General features: G+C 36.2%; 1 protein-coding gene across 9 annotated transcripts in view; it reads right to left on the reverse strand.

Moving 5' to 3' along the window:
• Nucleotides 1-355: 355 nt before the first annotated feature.
• Shab (Shaker cognate b) overlaps nucleotides 356-18,874 on the reverse strand; it is an 87,117-nt gene continuing 68,598 nt past the window's right edge. For 5 of the 9 annotated variants that reach the window (XM_076391399.1, XM_076391400.1, XM_076391405.1 and 2 more), the window contains 5 exons: nucleotides 16,853-17,122; nucleotides 14,025-14,240; nucleotides 7,517-7,727; nucleotides 4,887-5,303; nucleotides 356-3,364 (listed from right to left, as the gene is read on the reverse strand). In XM_076391399.1, the coding sequence (XP_076247514.1) occupies nucleotides 3,126-3,364; nucleotides 4,887-5,303; nucleotides 7,517-7,727; nucleotides 14,025-14,240; nucleotides 16,853-17,122 (1,353 nt within the window). In that variant the 3' untranslated portion in view covers nucleotides 356-3,125. The remainder of the gene's footprint in view (nucleotides 3,365-4,886; nucleotides 5,304-7,516; nucleotides 7,728-14,024; nucleotides 14,241-16,852; nucleotides 17,123-18,874) is intronic. The other 4 variants (XR_013003182.1, XM_076391403.1, XM_076391401.1 and 1 more) reach the window with 4 other exon arrangements.

Here is an 18,874-nt window from a genome sequence, read left to right on the forward strand (position 1 = left end):
TATTTTTGAACTGTTTCATATGTGCAGTTGCAATTTTCAACACTTTGTCGCTTCTACTGTTTTATAGATTGTTTCATTCGGTTTTAGTTCATACGTAGGTACCTGATTTTGATCCATTGAGACCCAAGGTTGCGTAAACACAATATTTAGTTTGCTATGTTTTTAGTCTTTTTTTAGTGAATTTACATTATTTAATTCTGTTTCTTCGTATTAGTATTATGAAAAGGGATGCCAGGAGATAGATTAATATTTTTTTGCCTTATTATTTCTGCTGTAGAACTTGCATTGTTTAAATCTGTTTCTTCATGTTACTGTTGTGAAAGAGACTGCCGAATATTAATGTAATATTTTTTTTCTTTCTGATGAACTTTGTTATATTTAATTATGTTTCTTCATTCGCTGTTATAAAAGGGAATGTCAAATATTGGTTTAATGTCTTTTTCCTTATTATTTTTTCTTTCTAATGAACTTATGTTAGATTTCATTCTGTTTCTTCCTATTACTGTCTTCAAAAGGGACCTAAAAATTAATTTAATATTATTTCCTTATTTCTTCTTCTTCCTGATCTAGATTCTACCACGTTTTGAAAATTGGAAAAATAGTACTCTAGTGTTTATAACACTGGAGTAGTTTTATTTATTACACTACACCAGATTTTTATAAGTCATAGACTTTTCTTTGAAGATCTTTTTCATTTAGTAGATCCCTATATGTATAGTGTCTATAATTATAAAACGTATTTTTGTCTGTGCAAAATAATGTATAATGTTGCTTTTACATGACTTTGGCCCTTAATGGATCAAATATACAATATAAAAAACATTATTTAATAAATTTAACTGTTATTGGTACCTGTTTCTTTTAATAAATATTTAAATATTCAAAAGATATAAGAAACATGAATTTCTCATGCTCACAATAGAACTTTGATGGTTGCAGATAAAAAAGGTCGAGAATGTATGCAAATATCAAAGTTGATAGAATTTTTGAGATAACTTCTTTTTTCAACTGTGACTTTTATCTTTTTTTTGTTCTCATAGCAAAGTAATCACGTATATTATTTATCGAGGCTCTACTGCACAATTTTTAAGTAAAAATAGTGCTTGCATGGAACTGCAATAAGATAATTAGATTGTAATTCATGTGGCGAGTTGCCTAACCCAGACCCCAAATTACTCACGAATTGTCGGTTCTGCAGAAAATTGCTTCAAAGATTGCACGTAATATGATTTATTATTCTTCGACGTTTCTCTTGTTCAAGAAAATGTGCCCACTCCATTATTGCTTTATGTTACAAGCTGTAAAAAAACACTGAAATTTTATAGAAGACTCTTAGGATGATTTCAGGAGAGACACATTTCATTTCTTGCTTATAAATTTTCAAATAAAGGTATATACAGATATAATTAAATTGATATTTCCTCCCTTAAGTTGAGGAAGAGATATGTCTCCTAGAAAATTATTCTTTAAAATACAATGAAAGAAACGTGAAGAAGAAATTATTGTCACTATTTAAACGAATAATTATACTTAAAACTACAAGACAATAAACTTTAAAGGAAGTACTGAAAATGTTTCCATATCTTTAAACACAAATCAACATGTCTCTATAAATGAGCTTGTCTTCATAGATAAAAATGATATTAATGAAACTGAATTAATTCTGTCAACCTTTTGATAGTACCACTACAAAGAATAGTGCATCTCACCCTATTTTGTCTCTTAAAATTACTCTACATAGATTGTTCACCTCAATCAATTTCTTAAAACAGAACATTATCTACAGAAATATATTTGACGGTTTCTTCCACTGAAGAAATTGAAGATTATAAAAAAATACCTGCAGATATCTCAACAAACCAAGATATCAAAAATCTGTCTAATAGTATTGCATATAATCCTCGATATGATACCTTTAGACTGAATAATTTAAGGTCATCAGGTCAGACCTACCCAGCACGCAGTCTTTATCGAAAACAGAACCAGAACAAAAACGATCAATTCCAGCTGAAGTATTCGAATCCATCCCGCAAACTTGAAAGTTGAAACTGAACAAATCTAAATCTCGGAACTCTCTAAAGGGGCAGTAATCATCGAGTTGCGTCAGACATCCACGAGCCCACGTTTCCCCAAGCCTGTTGCGTTTTGATTCCACCGAGGCTACCTCGTCGTCCTAATGCCTCCTATTACAACGATATTATCTAATTGTACGTAAGACACTCAGCAGATGAACGAACACTCATTGTGTCATTTCGAGAGACTCGACAAACTTCCAAACCGATTTGTCTTCATGGAGAACGATGAATCTATCCCTTTCTCTCTCTTCCACGCACACTGTCTCTCTCTCTCTCTCTCACAAATCCTTCCTCTCCCCCCTCTCACTCTATCACTCTCGAATTTATTTATAGAGCGGTTGCGTGTTTGCATTGCTATGCCGTTTAATGCATATACTTATCGCGACACGCAAAGCTACCCTAGTCTAACGAGATTAGGCGAAGGTAGGAAGTAAGAGGGCCGTGTGACTAGATTACAATTCACGTTACGAAATTTCCTTTGTCAGCGAACAAGGAGCAAGCATATTGCCTAAAACGATTTATTTGCTCTTATTATTATTGTTATCCTTACCATTACTATTTGTATTGTTCTCATATATCTTCTCTCTACAACCACCGTGTCGACTCTTCATCAGATATCTATCCTCTCCTTTCTCTCCTTCGTCCCTCCTGATAAATTACTCCGATTTGTTCCTCCTCAAGGTTCCAGCGTAACTATATTAATTGCGATTCTTTCTTCTCGAAAATATGTATTTCTTCGCGTTACTTAGACTTATATATCCTTCGAATTTAGCTTCTCTCTAATCACGATAATCGAACGTACTCCCTTAAAATTATGCGCGACTTTGTGTTCACTCTTCTCGTTCATTCTTCTCGTTCCGTCTTCGTAGTATGTACACGACAGGCTGACTAGACAAGGTTGATAATATCACTGCGCTGAACAGGTGCACGTCCCCGCGAGGACAGACGAAGGCTACTCCGCTAATGAGAGAATATCGACGCGAAGTGATTCGATTTGATAGCTATGCGTAGGCGACACAGAAAGAGGATGCTGCGCGGGAAGGGGCTGGGCTACGACGAGAAACGGCTCTCCTGAGGAAGACAATTCGTGTCGGACTTGTAACCGTGACCGCTCGTCTTGGTCTTGCGTTTTTCTTCGCCGCCTGATTTCTTCGTCTTGTGCGACCGCAGCGAGCATATCAGCATCGTTTGACCGTCCTTCGAGGACTCCTCTGACCTTGACTTCGACCTCTTCCGCTCCTCCTTGTTCCTGTTCTCCGTTGTTGCCTCGTCTTGCGCGTGTTTCTCTTCTGAAATATTGAAAAGTGTTGAAACGAGCAAAATAAAATATATAATAATAGATAGAATTTCTCCATTTGAGTTTATAGTTTTATTGCTTTAGAACAGGGCAAAAGTCTGGTCGGATCGTGAACTATGTAAACAGTTGATGTACACTCAGGTATAGAATGAGTTCTGTTTACTCTGTCCCTTAGCAGAGAGGGGGTTCTGAAATACTCTCTGACTTCTGTAAATGGTGAGCAGAGAGACAACCATCAAGGTGTGAATATATCGTAATAAAAAATTGTTTCTTCCTGAAGTTATTGCTTCAGTTTTATTTAAAGCAAACTACCTGGCTTCCTATTTAATATAAATTTCAATAAAAAGATTAGGCCAAATGCATATTGGACACAGGATAAAGTGATACAAGTGTGACAGAGGATGGAGTAGCTAGAAGTTGCGTCTACGCAACTGTGTGCCTTACTGTTTTAAATCGAAGCAGATCAAACAAGAAACTGATCACAGGTGAACCCCTGATGCGAAATCAGGGAGTCACTAGGATCAGTTTTACAGACGAACTCAAATTAAATTGAGGTGCTGTTAAGGAGGTTGGCGAATTCGAACAGACGAGCCTGATGCGAAATCAGGGTGCTGTAAGGAAGTTGGATAATGTACATACGAACCTGGTATCAGGTAGCTGTAGGAAGTAGACGAAACTGATGTAAAAATCAGTTAGCTACAGGATAGGTTAGCTTTCGTGAACGAACTCGAATAAATCGAGGAGCCACTAGGTTGAATGCAGCTTCTTTGGAAGTAAGGGTAAGCGGACGAAACTGATGTAAGATCAGAGAGCCGCAGGAGATGTTAGCGAGCCTCGTAACTTTTCAAATTATTAATTGATACAACTTGAGCGGTTAAGCTGTATCGTGTTGGACCTGTCAACTTCGAATGGGATCGCTTAAGGTAGTTATAGGTTTGTAAGCAATCTACGCAAAATTACAATGAATACTTAAATATATTCTAAATCAGTCTTTACGTACAAGTGTACAGTGTAGTGTTGTCGCGTAAAGTGTATGATTTTAATGCACGGTGTTAACGCACTGGCGATGCGGGGACTTACAGAGTGGTCGTAGGAATTGCTAGATAGAATTTATGCCGACTCGCGGATTCTATGAGGTTAACTGTAGACTCGAAAGGGAACTTTAGCCCGATCTAACTGGATAGCAACCAACTCTGACGAACTTGACTATCAACGTGACGGTACTGTTCTGAACCCGTTAGGGCTAAAATCTCTGAGTTTATATAGACCGAAAAATGAGTGGGGGGTTTGTTAGAAATTTCCATATAAGGAAATTTCTCACGGTTGGTACAGCGTCGTGGTTGCTACTCAGCTGCTTGGAGTCGCGCTTACATTAAGATAACGAAAAAAAAAAACGAGGGTGCTAGGGCGTTTTCTCTTAACAGGCAGAGACTTGAATATTTGGGATAGTAGACGGAAAATATTCTCCGTACGTAACACCAATAAAAGAGCGTCTGAAAGAGACAATGAAGTACCTTCGAGGACGTCGTCGAATATCGATCTGCTCATCTTCGAGACGCAGTTCTTCTCCTCGTCTGGGTCCACTTCCCTCTCGACGTTATTATTTGTACGGAAGATCGACTCGAGGACCTGCTTCGAGAGCAATGGTGAAACAGGTTGCTTCACCCTCGTACCGTTCGCGTTGGCGAAGACGCCGCACGTGCTGGTCTCGTTGTCGCACATGCTGATCGTGGAGGCGTTGTCGGTGATCAGCTTCTCCGTGTCCGAGTCGCCCGCGTTGCTGTAGTAATTATTGCTGCTCTCGGACTTCTTCAGGATCGACTTGGACACGCGGTGCCTGTCTATGAATGGCACACCCTCGCTGTCTATTGAGTCAGCGGAGAGGGAGAGCTTGCTTTCGGTGCTCGTTCCTGAAATTTGCCTTCGATGACCTGTATATACAGTGACTTCGGAGTATTTGCGCTGACCCAGAATATAAGGGGAATCGATATGAGGGCGAATCGACAGGCAGTCGTGACACGAATAAGTTTCTAGGTTCTAGAGGCATTAAAATGTGCGACGAAAGAGAGGAGTGAGGGAATTCTGAACGAAGGGATTAGTCGTTTTTCGACTGTGTTTAGAGTTATGTTTCATCTGCTGCAGATATGCAATTTTTTTAATGAAAGAGTTGAAAGAATTTGTAGGGCTAAAATCTTTATAGCAGTACAATACATTTCCTAGGTTTGAAAAGAATTAGAATTAAGAAAATAAAGAATGCTATTCTAGCTGAGAATCCATAGCCTATTCAATACATGTATCTATTCACTAAAAACATAAAATTTCACCAAACTGTTATAATATTTCCTCTTCCTAGAATGACAATAACAGCATTTATAGTGAGTACAGAATTTTTCAAGCAACAAAAGAAGCAACAGCCCTGCCATCTCTCAAACTAGCGATTCCAATTCTACATTAAGATTTAATAAATCAGCTAATGTTAACCATGAAAGAAAAATTGAATAATATTTAAACCTCAGCAGAAAGAATAAAAAGATATAATATAACTCTTTGAAGCACGGAATTTAAAAAAATAAAAAGGCCCGTGTTGCACAGAAATGTTATGCTTATAAAATTTAACAAAGTAAGCTTATTTTAAATATTATTAGGAATTGTGCTCCAAGTAATTATAACTTTTTAAAATGTTATAAAAAATATCCCACTATGCATATTGAGATATTAAAAAAGTGGGACACTTTCAACTCTACCATGCCTCAGAGAGATAATACGAAATTTCAAGCAATCAATAGCAAGAAGAACAAGAAGAAGAATTTTTTCTTAATACATGAAGGCTAGTTACAAATATTTTCTTGGTAATTCTCACTATAAAAATTGTTTTTCTATTTCTATAATTTGTTATTCGAGTAAAATGTCGCCCAGCTCTGCTTCATTAAGACACAACTCTACTGAAGCAGCACTGGGCTTGAGGCACACTTGTAGCATGCCACAATATTTTTTAAGTTAAATAGTATATACACATTTTACAACAACTGGAAAATTATTTAGAGGAACTCTCCTCAAAGGGACCATGACACGTTTTTCTAAATAATCTTTTAATTATTGTAAAATGTGTATACAGGGTGATTCACTAAGGGCTGCTACCCAAAATATTTGAAAATTGTTATGTGGAAAAATATTTCAAACAAAAGTTACAGGGTATGGAAGGAGATACACTCTTTTATAATTAGTTTTTTACTATTTTGCTTTTTTATCAATATGATACGATTTCTTTTATCTTCAGATATCATTGGTATTTTACGACACAAAATGCAATTGAAGAACTCAAGGTGATCTTTACACTTTCATGAAAAAACAAAATAGTAAAGAACTCCCTTCATACCTTATAACTTTTATATGAAACATTCTTCCACATAACACAGTTTTCAAGTAATTTAAGTAGCAGATTTTGGTAAATCATCCTACTCTATTTAACTTAAAAAATATTATGACATATTACAAGTCGTCTACTGTTGCCACTATAGTAGTTTCCATTATAGCCCATATCAGAGCTAATTATTCTGTGGTACGAAGCCAAAACTACCTAAGTCACATGTTCTTTCTTTCTAGATACTGGCGTTTAAAGCTTCCAGCTTCAATACTGTCTCACAGATTTGTGTCTTCTTAAACCCTTAAAAAAAGTTCTTTTAGTGTCCTTTCTTCTTTTTAAAAATATAAATTCTATACTTTACACGTCAAATAATGCCATAACTCGAACTTTTCTCCCCCATCGAAGACCTAAATCACGTTGTATGGCAATGCCCTTTGTATGACACTCAAAGAACAAAACTAATTGCTTCATTGAGGAAACTAGGTCTTACACTACCCCTATGCATTGGAGTTTTTCTTTCTAAGTCTTGTACCCCCGCCATTTGTTGCATATTTTCTTTTTTTTTTAAATTGTAAGCTACAAATTTGGATTGGCTCTCCCATACGCGATATTCTGTTACTGTATTCGTTATACAACATGTCTGTACTCTTTTTTATAACGTTCAGCTAAATAAGCCCTTTTAAGGGCTCACATGCTTTAATAAAAAAATAAAACTCGAATTTTTTGTAAATGTGACGTCAGTTGTTTCGCCTTAGAACCACAGCACTGATCACCACTTACCAGTATAGTGTCTGGGCCCAGTGCTGGACCCGAACAGATGCTGGTTCAGAATCCTAGTAGCCGACACCAGACTGCTGTTATTGGTCGCGAACGGTCTCCCACCTCTCAGCCCTCCGTAATAGTTGTTGTTCTCCACGGTGTCCTCTTTCACGACACTACGAGCCACTGTGCTTTCCTGGTCGCTGATAAATTGCGTGCGAAGCCTCACGCTCTGCAATCAGCCGCGTGGGATAACTAATACGCGACATAACTGCAATCGACAGTGTCGCTCAACACACGCATGTACACACATAGATCTCTGTTCTCCCGAGGGGGTTGGAACCGACAGAGGATTCAGCTGCGAAGAAACACTCATGGGGACGTTCTACGAGTCCTTTCTGAATCCTTCGACAACCGAGAGCAAATAGAACCGTATCCTCTTTCCCCTGTTCAGCGGCTCGCAGAATTTAGAATCAACGAATCAACGAAACGACGCACACTCTGTTTTCAGTCCATTGGAATTACCCTTAACTCTACTTAGCAAAGAGACATCAACTGGTATCACTCGATTATTGCTATTGGCTACCCGAAGACCGAGGTCATTACCCGAAATTCCATGTACTGAAAACCGAAGCAGAGTTAGTCCCACGTGTCAAGCTGCCTGGCACCTTCTGTGCCTCGATCAGGACGCGCGAGGGAGGTTACACGTTTCGTCGGATGTCGCGTGGAGAGGGTGCGTGAGTGGGTGCACGCGACAGGGTGCTAGCAGGCAGGTGTGAACGGGAAGCAGTCTCGAAGCGTTAGTTCACGTGACGCAAAATCAACGGTACCGGGAATCGCCGACACGGCCACGCTGGCTGGCCAGTTAACTGAGAGAAACGACGCCCCTGGCCGATCACGTACGGGGGAAACGAGCCTCCCTGTGTTTTTCTGTCTGTTCTTTGCGCGTCGGTACGTGCAATGTTCGTGTGTGTGCAGCCCCCTTCTGACAACGCACCAGGGCATTCGGTTATGTACGGATCGCCCTCGGCGATTCGTTCAACTGTGCTCCGTTTGCGATCTTGACGGTTCGTGAAACTGAAAAAAGCAGTGATGATACGACGTCAGAGCTCGTGCAGATAAGAACAGCCTCGTGAGGTTTTTGGGGCGTTCGGGGGGTTCACCCTTTCTTTCCAAAATTATTTAATAGCTGGAAAGATGCACGCCACTTTTCGAAAGTATTAGGACACTTGTTTGGTTTTATACTATTTAGAAAATGTTAGAAAATCTGTAAAAAGTTACACTTGCTTTGTACTATATTAGAGTGAAATATTCAGTAAGTACTTCCCTAAAAAATTTAGCGAGGACATTAAGCAATATTTATACAAGATGTTTCAGAAATATATGTCAATTCTTTAGAAGCTGAATCTATAGGCTAAAAGCCAGAAAAAAGTATCCCAATTGGCGAAACTGAGCATGTTAAATTACTCTTGCGTGTAAAATTAATTTACAGCTCAATTTACATATGTGAGGGCTAGTTTTAAGTGCACAGTGATACTTTATAATGTAGCAATCGTTAAAATCTATTATACAATGCGTTAAAAGAATAAATCGTTATTAAAGTTTTTGGATGTTATATGTAAAGAGCTTAAATAAGATTTTAATTTCAATAGATATGCAGCCATATAGATACATGTGGAAAGAAAGGGTTAAAGGGGATGGGGTGAAGAGAACTAGAGGGTGGTTCGTGGCGTTGCAAGAAGCTTGGTGAAGAGAATAGGAGACAGTGGTTGACTTTGAGAGGAGGTTCTGGTTTTGAAGATTTAAAGAATTCAAATTGTTTTGCATGTTTTTAACAAAGTACGATTGACGAATTCATAACAGAAACGATTATTATAAATTTTTATCTTTCTAATGCTGATCATATAACAGTCACAGCTCAAATACAAATTTCGAGGATTTGGAATACATGACTTGGAATAGAAAATGAAGAACTCAAAAGTTTCAATCTCGAAGATTACAAATTGAGAAATTGAAAGGCAATGTTAAGTTGATTTTATGATTTTGAATGAGAGAAACTGATAGTAAAATCAACAAACAGAATATTGTTCTCGTCATGAGACCCTCAATTGTAAAACAGTATCCTGAAATTGGAAAATTAATTAAATTAGGAACTGTGGAAGTTAATGGAGTGAAGAACACTCATGAGTCATATTTATCTTGTGAAGAACGTAGAGAAGCTAAAGTGGAATGTGTTTGAAGACGCAAAATTTGCACTGCAAATTGAGGTCATACAAGCTTCAATTTCAGCTAAAACCATCTGCCTTAAGTTTTAAAATAATTATTTCTCAATTAAGACAATTGTGTTGTATCTTTCATTTTTATGAAGCAGATTACTTTTATTGAAGCACAAATTTAAATTCTTCAGAAAATTCTACAAATTAATGTCTCGTCTAATAATACAAACTAAACAAAGAAAGAATAAAAAAACTTTCCTAACTTTGAAGGGCATCATTTCATAAATTTTATAAATTTAACGCAATTGCAATCTTTTTTAACTATTTTCTATACTTGTCATTCAAGTAAATGAATTCTATTAAAAAAGTAGCCTCCTCACAAAAATGACATTAAAAACATCAATAAATATAATGAAAAATTTCTGTATTAATATCTTCTTTCTTTTCATAAAACAAAGTTCACAAAGACTAGTCACTTGTTGCAAATCTAAACCAGAATCTCTTCATAAAGGAGAGCAAGGTGAAAAAGTACAGGTGCATAGCAGCGAAGGGAATATAAGTAAATCTAATACTATAATTTGAAACAATGGTGTGCATGAAACATATTTCTAGTGCAATAACAGTCCATTAATAAATAACATATGTATATCAGGAAGTGCTAAAATCTGGAGTAAAACAGTGCCTAAAAAAGAAGAAACAAAGAGAAGAAGGAAGAAAGAAACGAAAGAAGAAACAAATACATCAAAGAATTAATATAATTACAATAATAATAGCAAACGAGAAAACAAAATTAGTATCACCAGCAGCCATGCAACAAAAAGAATAAATAAAAAACCTAGATTTCGTGACACTTAAAAGAACATATCAGCATGCAATGAATTCAGCACAGAACAGTGAACTGACCTAGCACGAATATTACCTTGGATCGTGGATCAAAGAAGATTAAAAAAAAATCACGTCTTCCTTAGAAAAAGTACGCGTTCGAGCGGAAGCTGTGCAGGAATCGCAACGAATCAAAATTCAATAAAACGAGAGTGAACCATGAAACAGGTACACTGCTGCATAAGCGAGAAACTCGCCAAATTAGAGTGCCACTGGCCTATAAACTTATCAACTAATAAAACTGAACTGTTTCGTGTCAGCTATCGCGCGGCTTAAAAATATAGAAGATAACGAAAGCGTTCCCAAGCGAAGGACATCGTTATGATCTAAGGAAAATTTGTCGTGCGCTCGATAGCTTAGGCTCGACGCCAGCAATCGTTCCTACCGAAAATAGTATACTTATCGCCGTATCGAAAAACCTGACGCTCACTTCGTCTGCTGAACATAGAATCGGACGGCACGGATAGGTGACAGAAAGGTGTGACATTAAACGCAATAGTCATCATGCACTGTAGGCTGTTGACTCGAAAGTAGAACGAGGATTTACAGTCACAGATATTTATGTACATTGAGTATAGTCCCTTTGTGGCTTCTTCTCTTAGTCGAAGTTAATCCTTTTCAATATTTTACACTTAAAGCGACTTTGTGTGGGGTTGAATGGAGTACTCTTGCAATTGTTCCCTTTTTATAAGATACCTGTGTTATATTGTTATATATGTATCTTCTGGTAAAATTTGAATTGACTGATTGATACACTCTGCGTTATTTTAAGTTTCTTTTTTTAATATGAAGACTTAATAATGTTGAAACTAAAATTCTTTTGTTTTCAAATTTACACTTACAAATTTAATCTTCTACCATACTTTGACGAGTCTGATTCGTACACTTTTTAGAATATCTTCACGTGTCTTTGGAAGGAACCGATCACGCACCATCGCGTGAGGGATCTATGTTCACTTAATGGATGCTCTGTGGTTGGCAGTTTCGGATAGTCATTCGTTTCAGATCTTACGAAAGAAAATTGTAGATGAAACAGGTTTTTATTAATCCTCCTATTAGTACCTTGAGTATTTTGTGACTTTATTCTGGTTTGTGTTTCTTTCAACATCTTTTTCAATTTTGAGAAAAATATGAAACCTTTATTATTATTATCTACATGTCTGATTCTTTGATTCAAGAGAAACGTAGCAGAGTAAATCACTGCACATAATTAAACAAATGTCTCTAGATAAAAGAAACAGCCCATCTGCTGAAATTGTTCAAATAATCGAAAAAACTATCAAAATTCAATTAAATTGTCAACACAAGAACCTGTAAAAATCTTTTCCCAAATTTTAATTAAAAAATATTTGACTCTCATATTTGCTTATATAATCCTTAATCCCTTTTCGAAATCCTGCTGACCTTTCCTAGTCTCTAATCTCCCTCAGCTCTTGATTTTTTCTCTTAATCCCTAATACCCTCTCTCAGTCTCTAATCCACTCTCTTAATTCCTTTTTCCCTCTCCTAGTACGTAATCCCTCTAGTAAAAAAGAGAAGTCAATTAGAAGTTGTCTGGGGCTGGTTGAAACCCCAACATTTTCCTAGCGTAGGACTCATTAAAGATAATAATAGCTAGACTTCTACAAGGAGCTATTTAGAACTCTTGCGGAAACACTTGAGAATAACAATAGAAGTAATCTGCCATCTAGAACTCAAACTTTTCACAAGCCTGCACAATAGAGTATACAAATACTCCTATGTAACTATAATCCCCAATTAGTTCTATTTTCATCACAGAACTTCTAAAATAGAAACCACCTGTTAAATCAACATCTACAGGGTAGATCATTTATCGTGAATGCTTCTGTTATCTTTGTCATTGGTGGGTGAGCAAAATTTTGTCCATGATATTAATACATTTGTAATAAGGATATATAGTTATGGAACCTTTTAATAAATTTTATTTAAAGCATGTACCATTGAAATCTCTTTAAAAAAATTCTTACATTATTAGTTGTAAAAGTTCTTACATTTTGGTGAGAACGAATAATAAAAAGATTATGGTAGTATACTCAGAACAGCAATTGAGCCTCACAAAATTATTAGAAATATGTGTTACAAGATAGTGAAATCAGTAGAATAAGTCTTAACCTCTTGACGTACAATTTTCTTTCGCAATATTATCACCTTTGCTGCCGATCTGAAACGTGTAGGTACATTAAACTGCCAACAAAAAAGCTCCTATTGAACAAACATAGACATCTCACGCGATGGCGCGTGATCGGTTACTTGCGAAAAATCCTCATCACGCGTTACCGCGTAATCGGCAGCGAAGATATTGTAAAAAGTGCACGAGCCAGACTCGTCAAAGTACGGCAAGGGGTTAAACCAGACAGAGCAAGGCCAGTAGAATAAGCTCTAAGTCAGACACACTGAAATCAGTGGAATAAGTTCCAAGTCAAAAATAGCGAAATGAGTAGAATAAGCTTTAAGTCAGACACAGTAGAATTAATAGAATAAGGCCTAATATAGACACAATGAAATCATTAGAATAAGACCTAAATCAGACACATTTCAGACGAAGTTTAGATGTTTCTGTGACTCAAACACAATTTGGTCATTTCTTATTTTCATCCTATTTTGACATCTGATCCTTAAACATTTGTGACACCTATTATTAAATACTCTATATAAAACAATGGTTAAATGCTAAAATTCTATTTCTTGCAATTAGAATATATTCTTTTCTCTCTCAGAAAGAGAGAGAAACTATCTCATGAAAATATCGCCAGAAATCGTCAATAAATTCCCCTGACCCACATATGGGCTAGGTATTATAGTACTGTCAACATGTTAACACTTTAACTATTGACTTAACAGGTGGTTTCTATTTCAGAGGTATAATAGCAAGAATAGAGATAGTATTAATACAATTCTGAACACTTCAAACTCCATACCTGTAACAGTTCCAAAAATTCTAGATGATAGATCAGTTCTAATATTATTCTACAATTTTTTAAACTAATTCTATATGCATAGCCATACACATAGATAATCTACCCTATTACATCCCCAAAGGAACAAACCCTCTTTTCATAAGAAAAGAATAAAATAATAAAAAAATTATTTTATTTGAGGAAGGCTCGAAGTTTGCAAATTAATTATTAATTCATATCTAGAGCTCAATATATTCTAGCTAAACTTAAAGACTCTTTTGCTAATTAAATGAAACTCTGACCACAAAGGGTTAACAAGAGTTTTAAATAGCTTTTGGGGGAACCTTGAATCGATTCCATATATCAGGCAGAAAATACAAAAATTGTCCATTCAACCCGACACATCCTTATCCATGGATATGAGGAGAGCGCTTACAAACGTTTCACGGACACGCGTGCAAAGGGTTGGTGATCGAAAGGACACCGAGGGTGGACAGGGTCAGAAGAACTAACCTGCTGGATACGAATTTTCCTATGCTTGGGCACTGTACCGCCCTCGTTAAATGGACGAATGTCCTTCAAGGACTCGACGCTGGGAGACGCGTCGCTGACGTTACGACCGACTTCACCCGACACAGATTTCTTTACCCTACTGTTCCCACACTTCTCCGCGCCTTCTAGGGGGTTCACATAGAGATTGTTGCTGTCCATCTCCTCCGTCAGGTCACCCTGGGAACCGAGACAAGTGGATTAGAACGTTCATCGTCAGACGCTGCGCCTTAGCAGGGGATATTCATTCACTGTGAAGTTCAATCGATCAAACTGAGGTGAAAGAGAAGGTAAAGAATGCTTCAACCCTTGAGCAGTGTTCAGGTGAATTTCACGCGAAATTTCATTTTAATTTTCAGGAACCTTTTATGAAAATTTTGGGAGAGTGTTATTTGTGGACGTTTCAATACTTAAGAAGCTTCATGAATTTTTTTTTTAAACGAAATCTACATCTAATCTTGCGATTCTATTTTGTAATCTATTTAAATATTTTTGGAGATACTTAACAATTTTTTAAACAAGTGTGATTAATTATAACTAATAAATTATGAAACTGCAGTTCAATGAATTATGAAATTTTCCTTTGAAATGAGTTATAAAACTGCATTCAAGTGTTAATAATGAAAGTGTCAAATATTGGAACACAATTATAATTTTTTAATTTTATAATAATCATTAAATGAAATAAGTATTTGCTTATCTGCTTGTATGTGACGATAAGTGGAACAGTGCACAAGGGTCAGAAAAATGTAACACATCTCTTCAGGATCTTGTAGACTAAAAGAGATTAAATTGAAGAATAAAAAAAGGTCGTAATATGTGTATGCCTGAGAATTGTTCATTTGATTGTAAATAATTGTTGAAATACAGGCACAAACCTAGGCTATCGCATTAACCGTTCCTTTGCAGGCACTTGAGAAGTCACAGCAGGTTGGAGACTTAACATATCCATGGTGTTTTGTGGAATTTGTTATAATAGAAGTACATTGGCGAAGAATTTATTAATAACAATCAAAAATGTATTATTCTTGAAGAATGAAATTGAACTTTTAGTCTTCTTTTTCAAAAATTGTGTTCTTCATTGTGCAAAGTATATTGTAATTAATTAAAACTTATAAAGGAAAAAATCTTTATTTTCTAGTAAGAAATGGGAAAATGTTGAAACTACCATTGTTTAAGAATTTTCAAATTTTTAACGAATTTCTATTTTAAAAAATCTAATCAATTGACTTGCAAAAATATTCTAATTGAAGAGTTAGAAATATTCAAAAACACGATAGGTGTATATTCTTGTTGATTTCAATTTCAAATTGATAGAAAACAGAATTTTTCAACCTTTCGAAAAACATGTGTAGGTATAGAAGTCTGTATTAATCTGAATTTTAAATTCATAGAAAACAGAAACCACTTAGCACAATTTTACATAAAATCTCGATTATGAAGGAAAAGCATCTTTTCGAAGATATACTTCAGCAACAACAAATTCTACAAGTTGTAAATCTCCAATCTAGTGTGACCCTTTCATACTTAATTTCATTTAAAATAAAAATTGATGCACTCTACTTATAAATAACAGGGACTACACTATCAATAATCATCGCTCATCTACTCTTCAAGTAATATGCACTACAGAATCGCAGTCCGTAGAAAAATCTTCTTTATTAAACATTGTTATTGTACCTTATCGTCCTCCGCCGTATGACCAGCAGAAGAAACCTACAATAATTAGTATTCGTCTCTGCGTCCATCGTAGAAGACTATAAGACTATCTGAGAGCAACAAAGGTAAAATAAGAAACTGCTAACGAAAGCTATCACTGTCCCCATTTAGGTCAATTACTAGTTAAAAAAAGAAGAAAAAGTAGATGGACCTGGATTTATGAAGAAACCTATAGTAATGAATACAAGTAAAATACAAAGTTTTAAATAAAGAACAAGACTATCTGAAATAAAGAAAAGGCAACAGAAGAAGCTGTGAATGAAAACTACCAATGTCTTCACTTTCGTTCATTTGTCAGAAACAGAAAAAAGGTAGATAAACCTCGACCTATGAAAAACCCTATAATAATTTATATTTACTTAAAATACAGAACAAGAATACCTGAAATCAACATAAACAAAAGAAGAAGCTGTCAATGAAAACTACCAATGCCTTCACTTTCGTTCATTTGTCAGAAACAGAAAAAAGGTAGATAAACCTCGACCTATGAAAAACCCTATAATAATTTATATTTACTTCAAATAAAGAACAAGAATACCTGAAACCAACAAAAACAAAAGAAACAATGTCCCCACTTACGTTCAGTAACTACTGTCAAAAACAAAAAGAAGCTAGCTAGGCCTCAACCAATGAAGAAACCAATGTTCGTTTAAAACAAAACACAAGACTCCCTAAAATGAACAAAAACAAAAAAAGAAGCTGTCAATGAAATCTACCAATGTTCCTACCAATATTCTACCAAAAACAAACCAAACAAAAAGCTAGAAAGACCCTGACCTATAAAGAAACCTATAACAATCAACATTCCCTCAAATTCCCTTAAAACAAAGAACAAGACTCCCTGTCTCAACAACAACAAAAGAAGCTACGAATGAAAGCTACCAATGTCCCCTTACGTTCCACCACTACTGTCTACCAACAAAACAAAAAAAAAGGAAGAAGAAAGTAGATAGACCTCGGCCATGAACTAGGCCACGAAGAAGAAACATGGAAAGGCAGTTAGAGAAGCTAGGGGTAGGTTTCTAGGAATGGAGTCGCGGCTGGGGTGGCAATTTGTCGGTTCCATGCAGTACCTGCGATTGAGACGGATGCGTCTGACAGCTGGCATACGTATCAGAGCTGTCCACGCTCCCTTGCTCGTTATACGTTTTCGCGTAGCTCGACGTGTCCAGCGTTTGAGCGGGAGACGGCTTCGTCTCGACGAACAGCATCTGCGGGGGCGGCGGCTGAGGCTCGGCCAGCATCCCCGATCGTATCGCTCTCATCTCCTGACAGATGGGGTTACGAAAGTCGCTGGTCGCCAGTGGCATTATATTTTCCGCGTCTCTGAAGTCTTTGTACTCCTAGAAACACGACCAAGGTGAAAAGTCTCGGCTCGTCCACGACGACACGTCGCTCGAAGCGTCGTCCCCAATATCAATCTGATAGTGAGCCTAGAAACGGTGGGAACGGGGCGCACCTTTCGTCGGAATTGGAGATCGGACTGTGCTAGAAACGATTAACTTTGAGAGGGAATTTCTTCATTCGTTGAAGCTAGTTTTGGGTTGTGTTTGAAGGGAGGGTTAGGCTTTTTCTGAGCGTCAGTGGTTCGTTTTAGGTCTCTGACTGGGACGAGCTGTGGTTTACTGTGAGAAGCTAGGCTAAGGGTCTAGTTGTTGATCCAGGGGATCAACTTTCAAAGTAGATATACAAGTTTGTAAGTTATCAAATTCTGAGAGTCTCAGATTTTAACATTCTCAAGTTTCCAAATCTTAAATTTCTCAAATTCTGGAATTTTCGAATTTTGAAGTTCCACAATTTTAAAAATCTCTAATTTCGAAATTCTCGAAATTTTACATTTTTACATTCTCAAATTTCGAAATTCTCAAATTCTTAAAATAACAAATTCTCAAAGTTGCATATTTTCACATCCCAAATTTCGAAATTCTCAAAACCACAAATTTTCAACTTCTCAAACTCTCGAATTGACATATTCTCACATTCTCAAATTTCGAAATTCTCAAAATAATAAATTTTCAAATGTCTAAAATTCAAAAACTTTCAAATTTTCGAACTTCCAACCTTTTAAATTTTCAATCTTAGAAATCCTTAATTCACAAATTTTCAGTCTTTTTATATCTATATATTAGTTCTACAGATTTCATTTCTTGGAAATCTATATTTGAAATCGTACTGTCTTTGCAACTGTATCTACTTGCAGCACGTCTGAAGAATTCTAATGCCAACTACTGAAACTATAACTCAACAGTCGTACAATTTAATAACTACTGAGCTTTAACAAAGCAAGTACATATATTCAATGCCATTTTTTAAAACCATAAAATTATATATATTCAATACAGAAATACCTTAAACTTGTCAATCTACTTATATCACTTATATTTCCATTTATTTCAAAATTTGTTATCGAAGAAGTCAAAGAAAAAACGAACCACTTTCCATTGAAATAATATTTAAATAGACACGACGAAAGGTGTGTTCGTTCATCGTTAATTAAGAAACAAGTGGTCTTTGTCGTGCGCTAAGGACTAATAGAGTAAAGAGTAAAAAAATGATCGTGTGCTTTCTAAGCAATCGAATCTATCTGTTGTGGGCGTTTCTACGTTCGTATTAGTATACTCGCCTGATGCTTCCAGAACGTATTTGCACGATCATTAAAGTAGATTAGAAGAAGACACAGTACATATATCGTATACAATGCAGGGCCTGTAATAAGGTGCGAAAACTTAAGGAAAATAACATACACTAGTGTTAGTCGTTCCCAAGCTTGGCCAAAACTGGCCTATCGGATGCAAAAGTCAAAGTATATGTATAGGTATATACAAGAGTCACTTATGCAAGTTCTTTATGCTTCTATTCGTGCTTGTTACGTGGATCGTTTTGTTTCTAAAGAAAACATGCTGAAACGATGGAGAGTGGAACAAGCATGTATTGCAATTCCATTAAACGATACCAGCTCGTGTCATCGATCAACGAGGATCAGAGGAAGTTTATGGAAAATTAGAAATTACAGATTCTTTTATACAGAGTATTCGACGAGTGGAAGAATATTGGAGGAGTTAGTCTGAGTGACAAAATGAGGCTAAAGTAGATAA

The sequence above is a fragment of the Calliopsis andreniformis genome, unplaced genomic scaffold (assembly GCF_051401765.1).
Source record: "Calliopsis andreniformis isolate RMS-2024a unplaced genomic scaffold, iyCalAndr_principal scaffold0022, whole genome shotgun sequence".
Lineage (NCBI taxonomy): Eukaryota > Metazoa > Arthropoda > Insecta > Hymenoptera > Andrenidae > Calliopsis > Calliopsis andreniformis.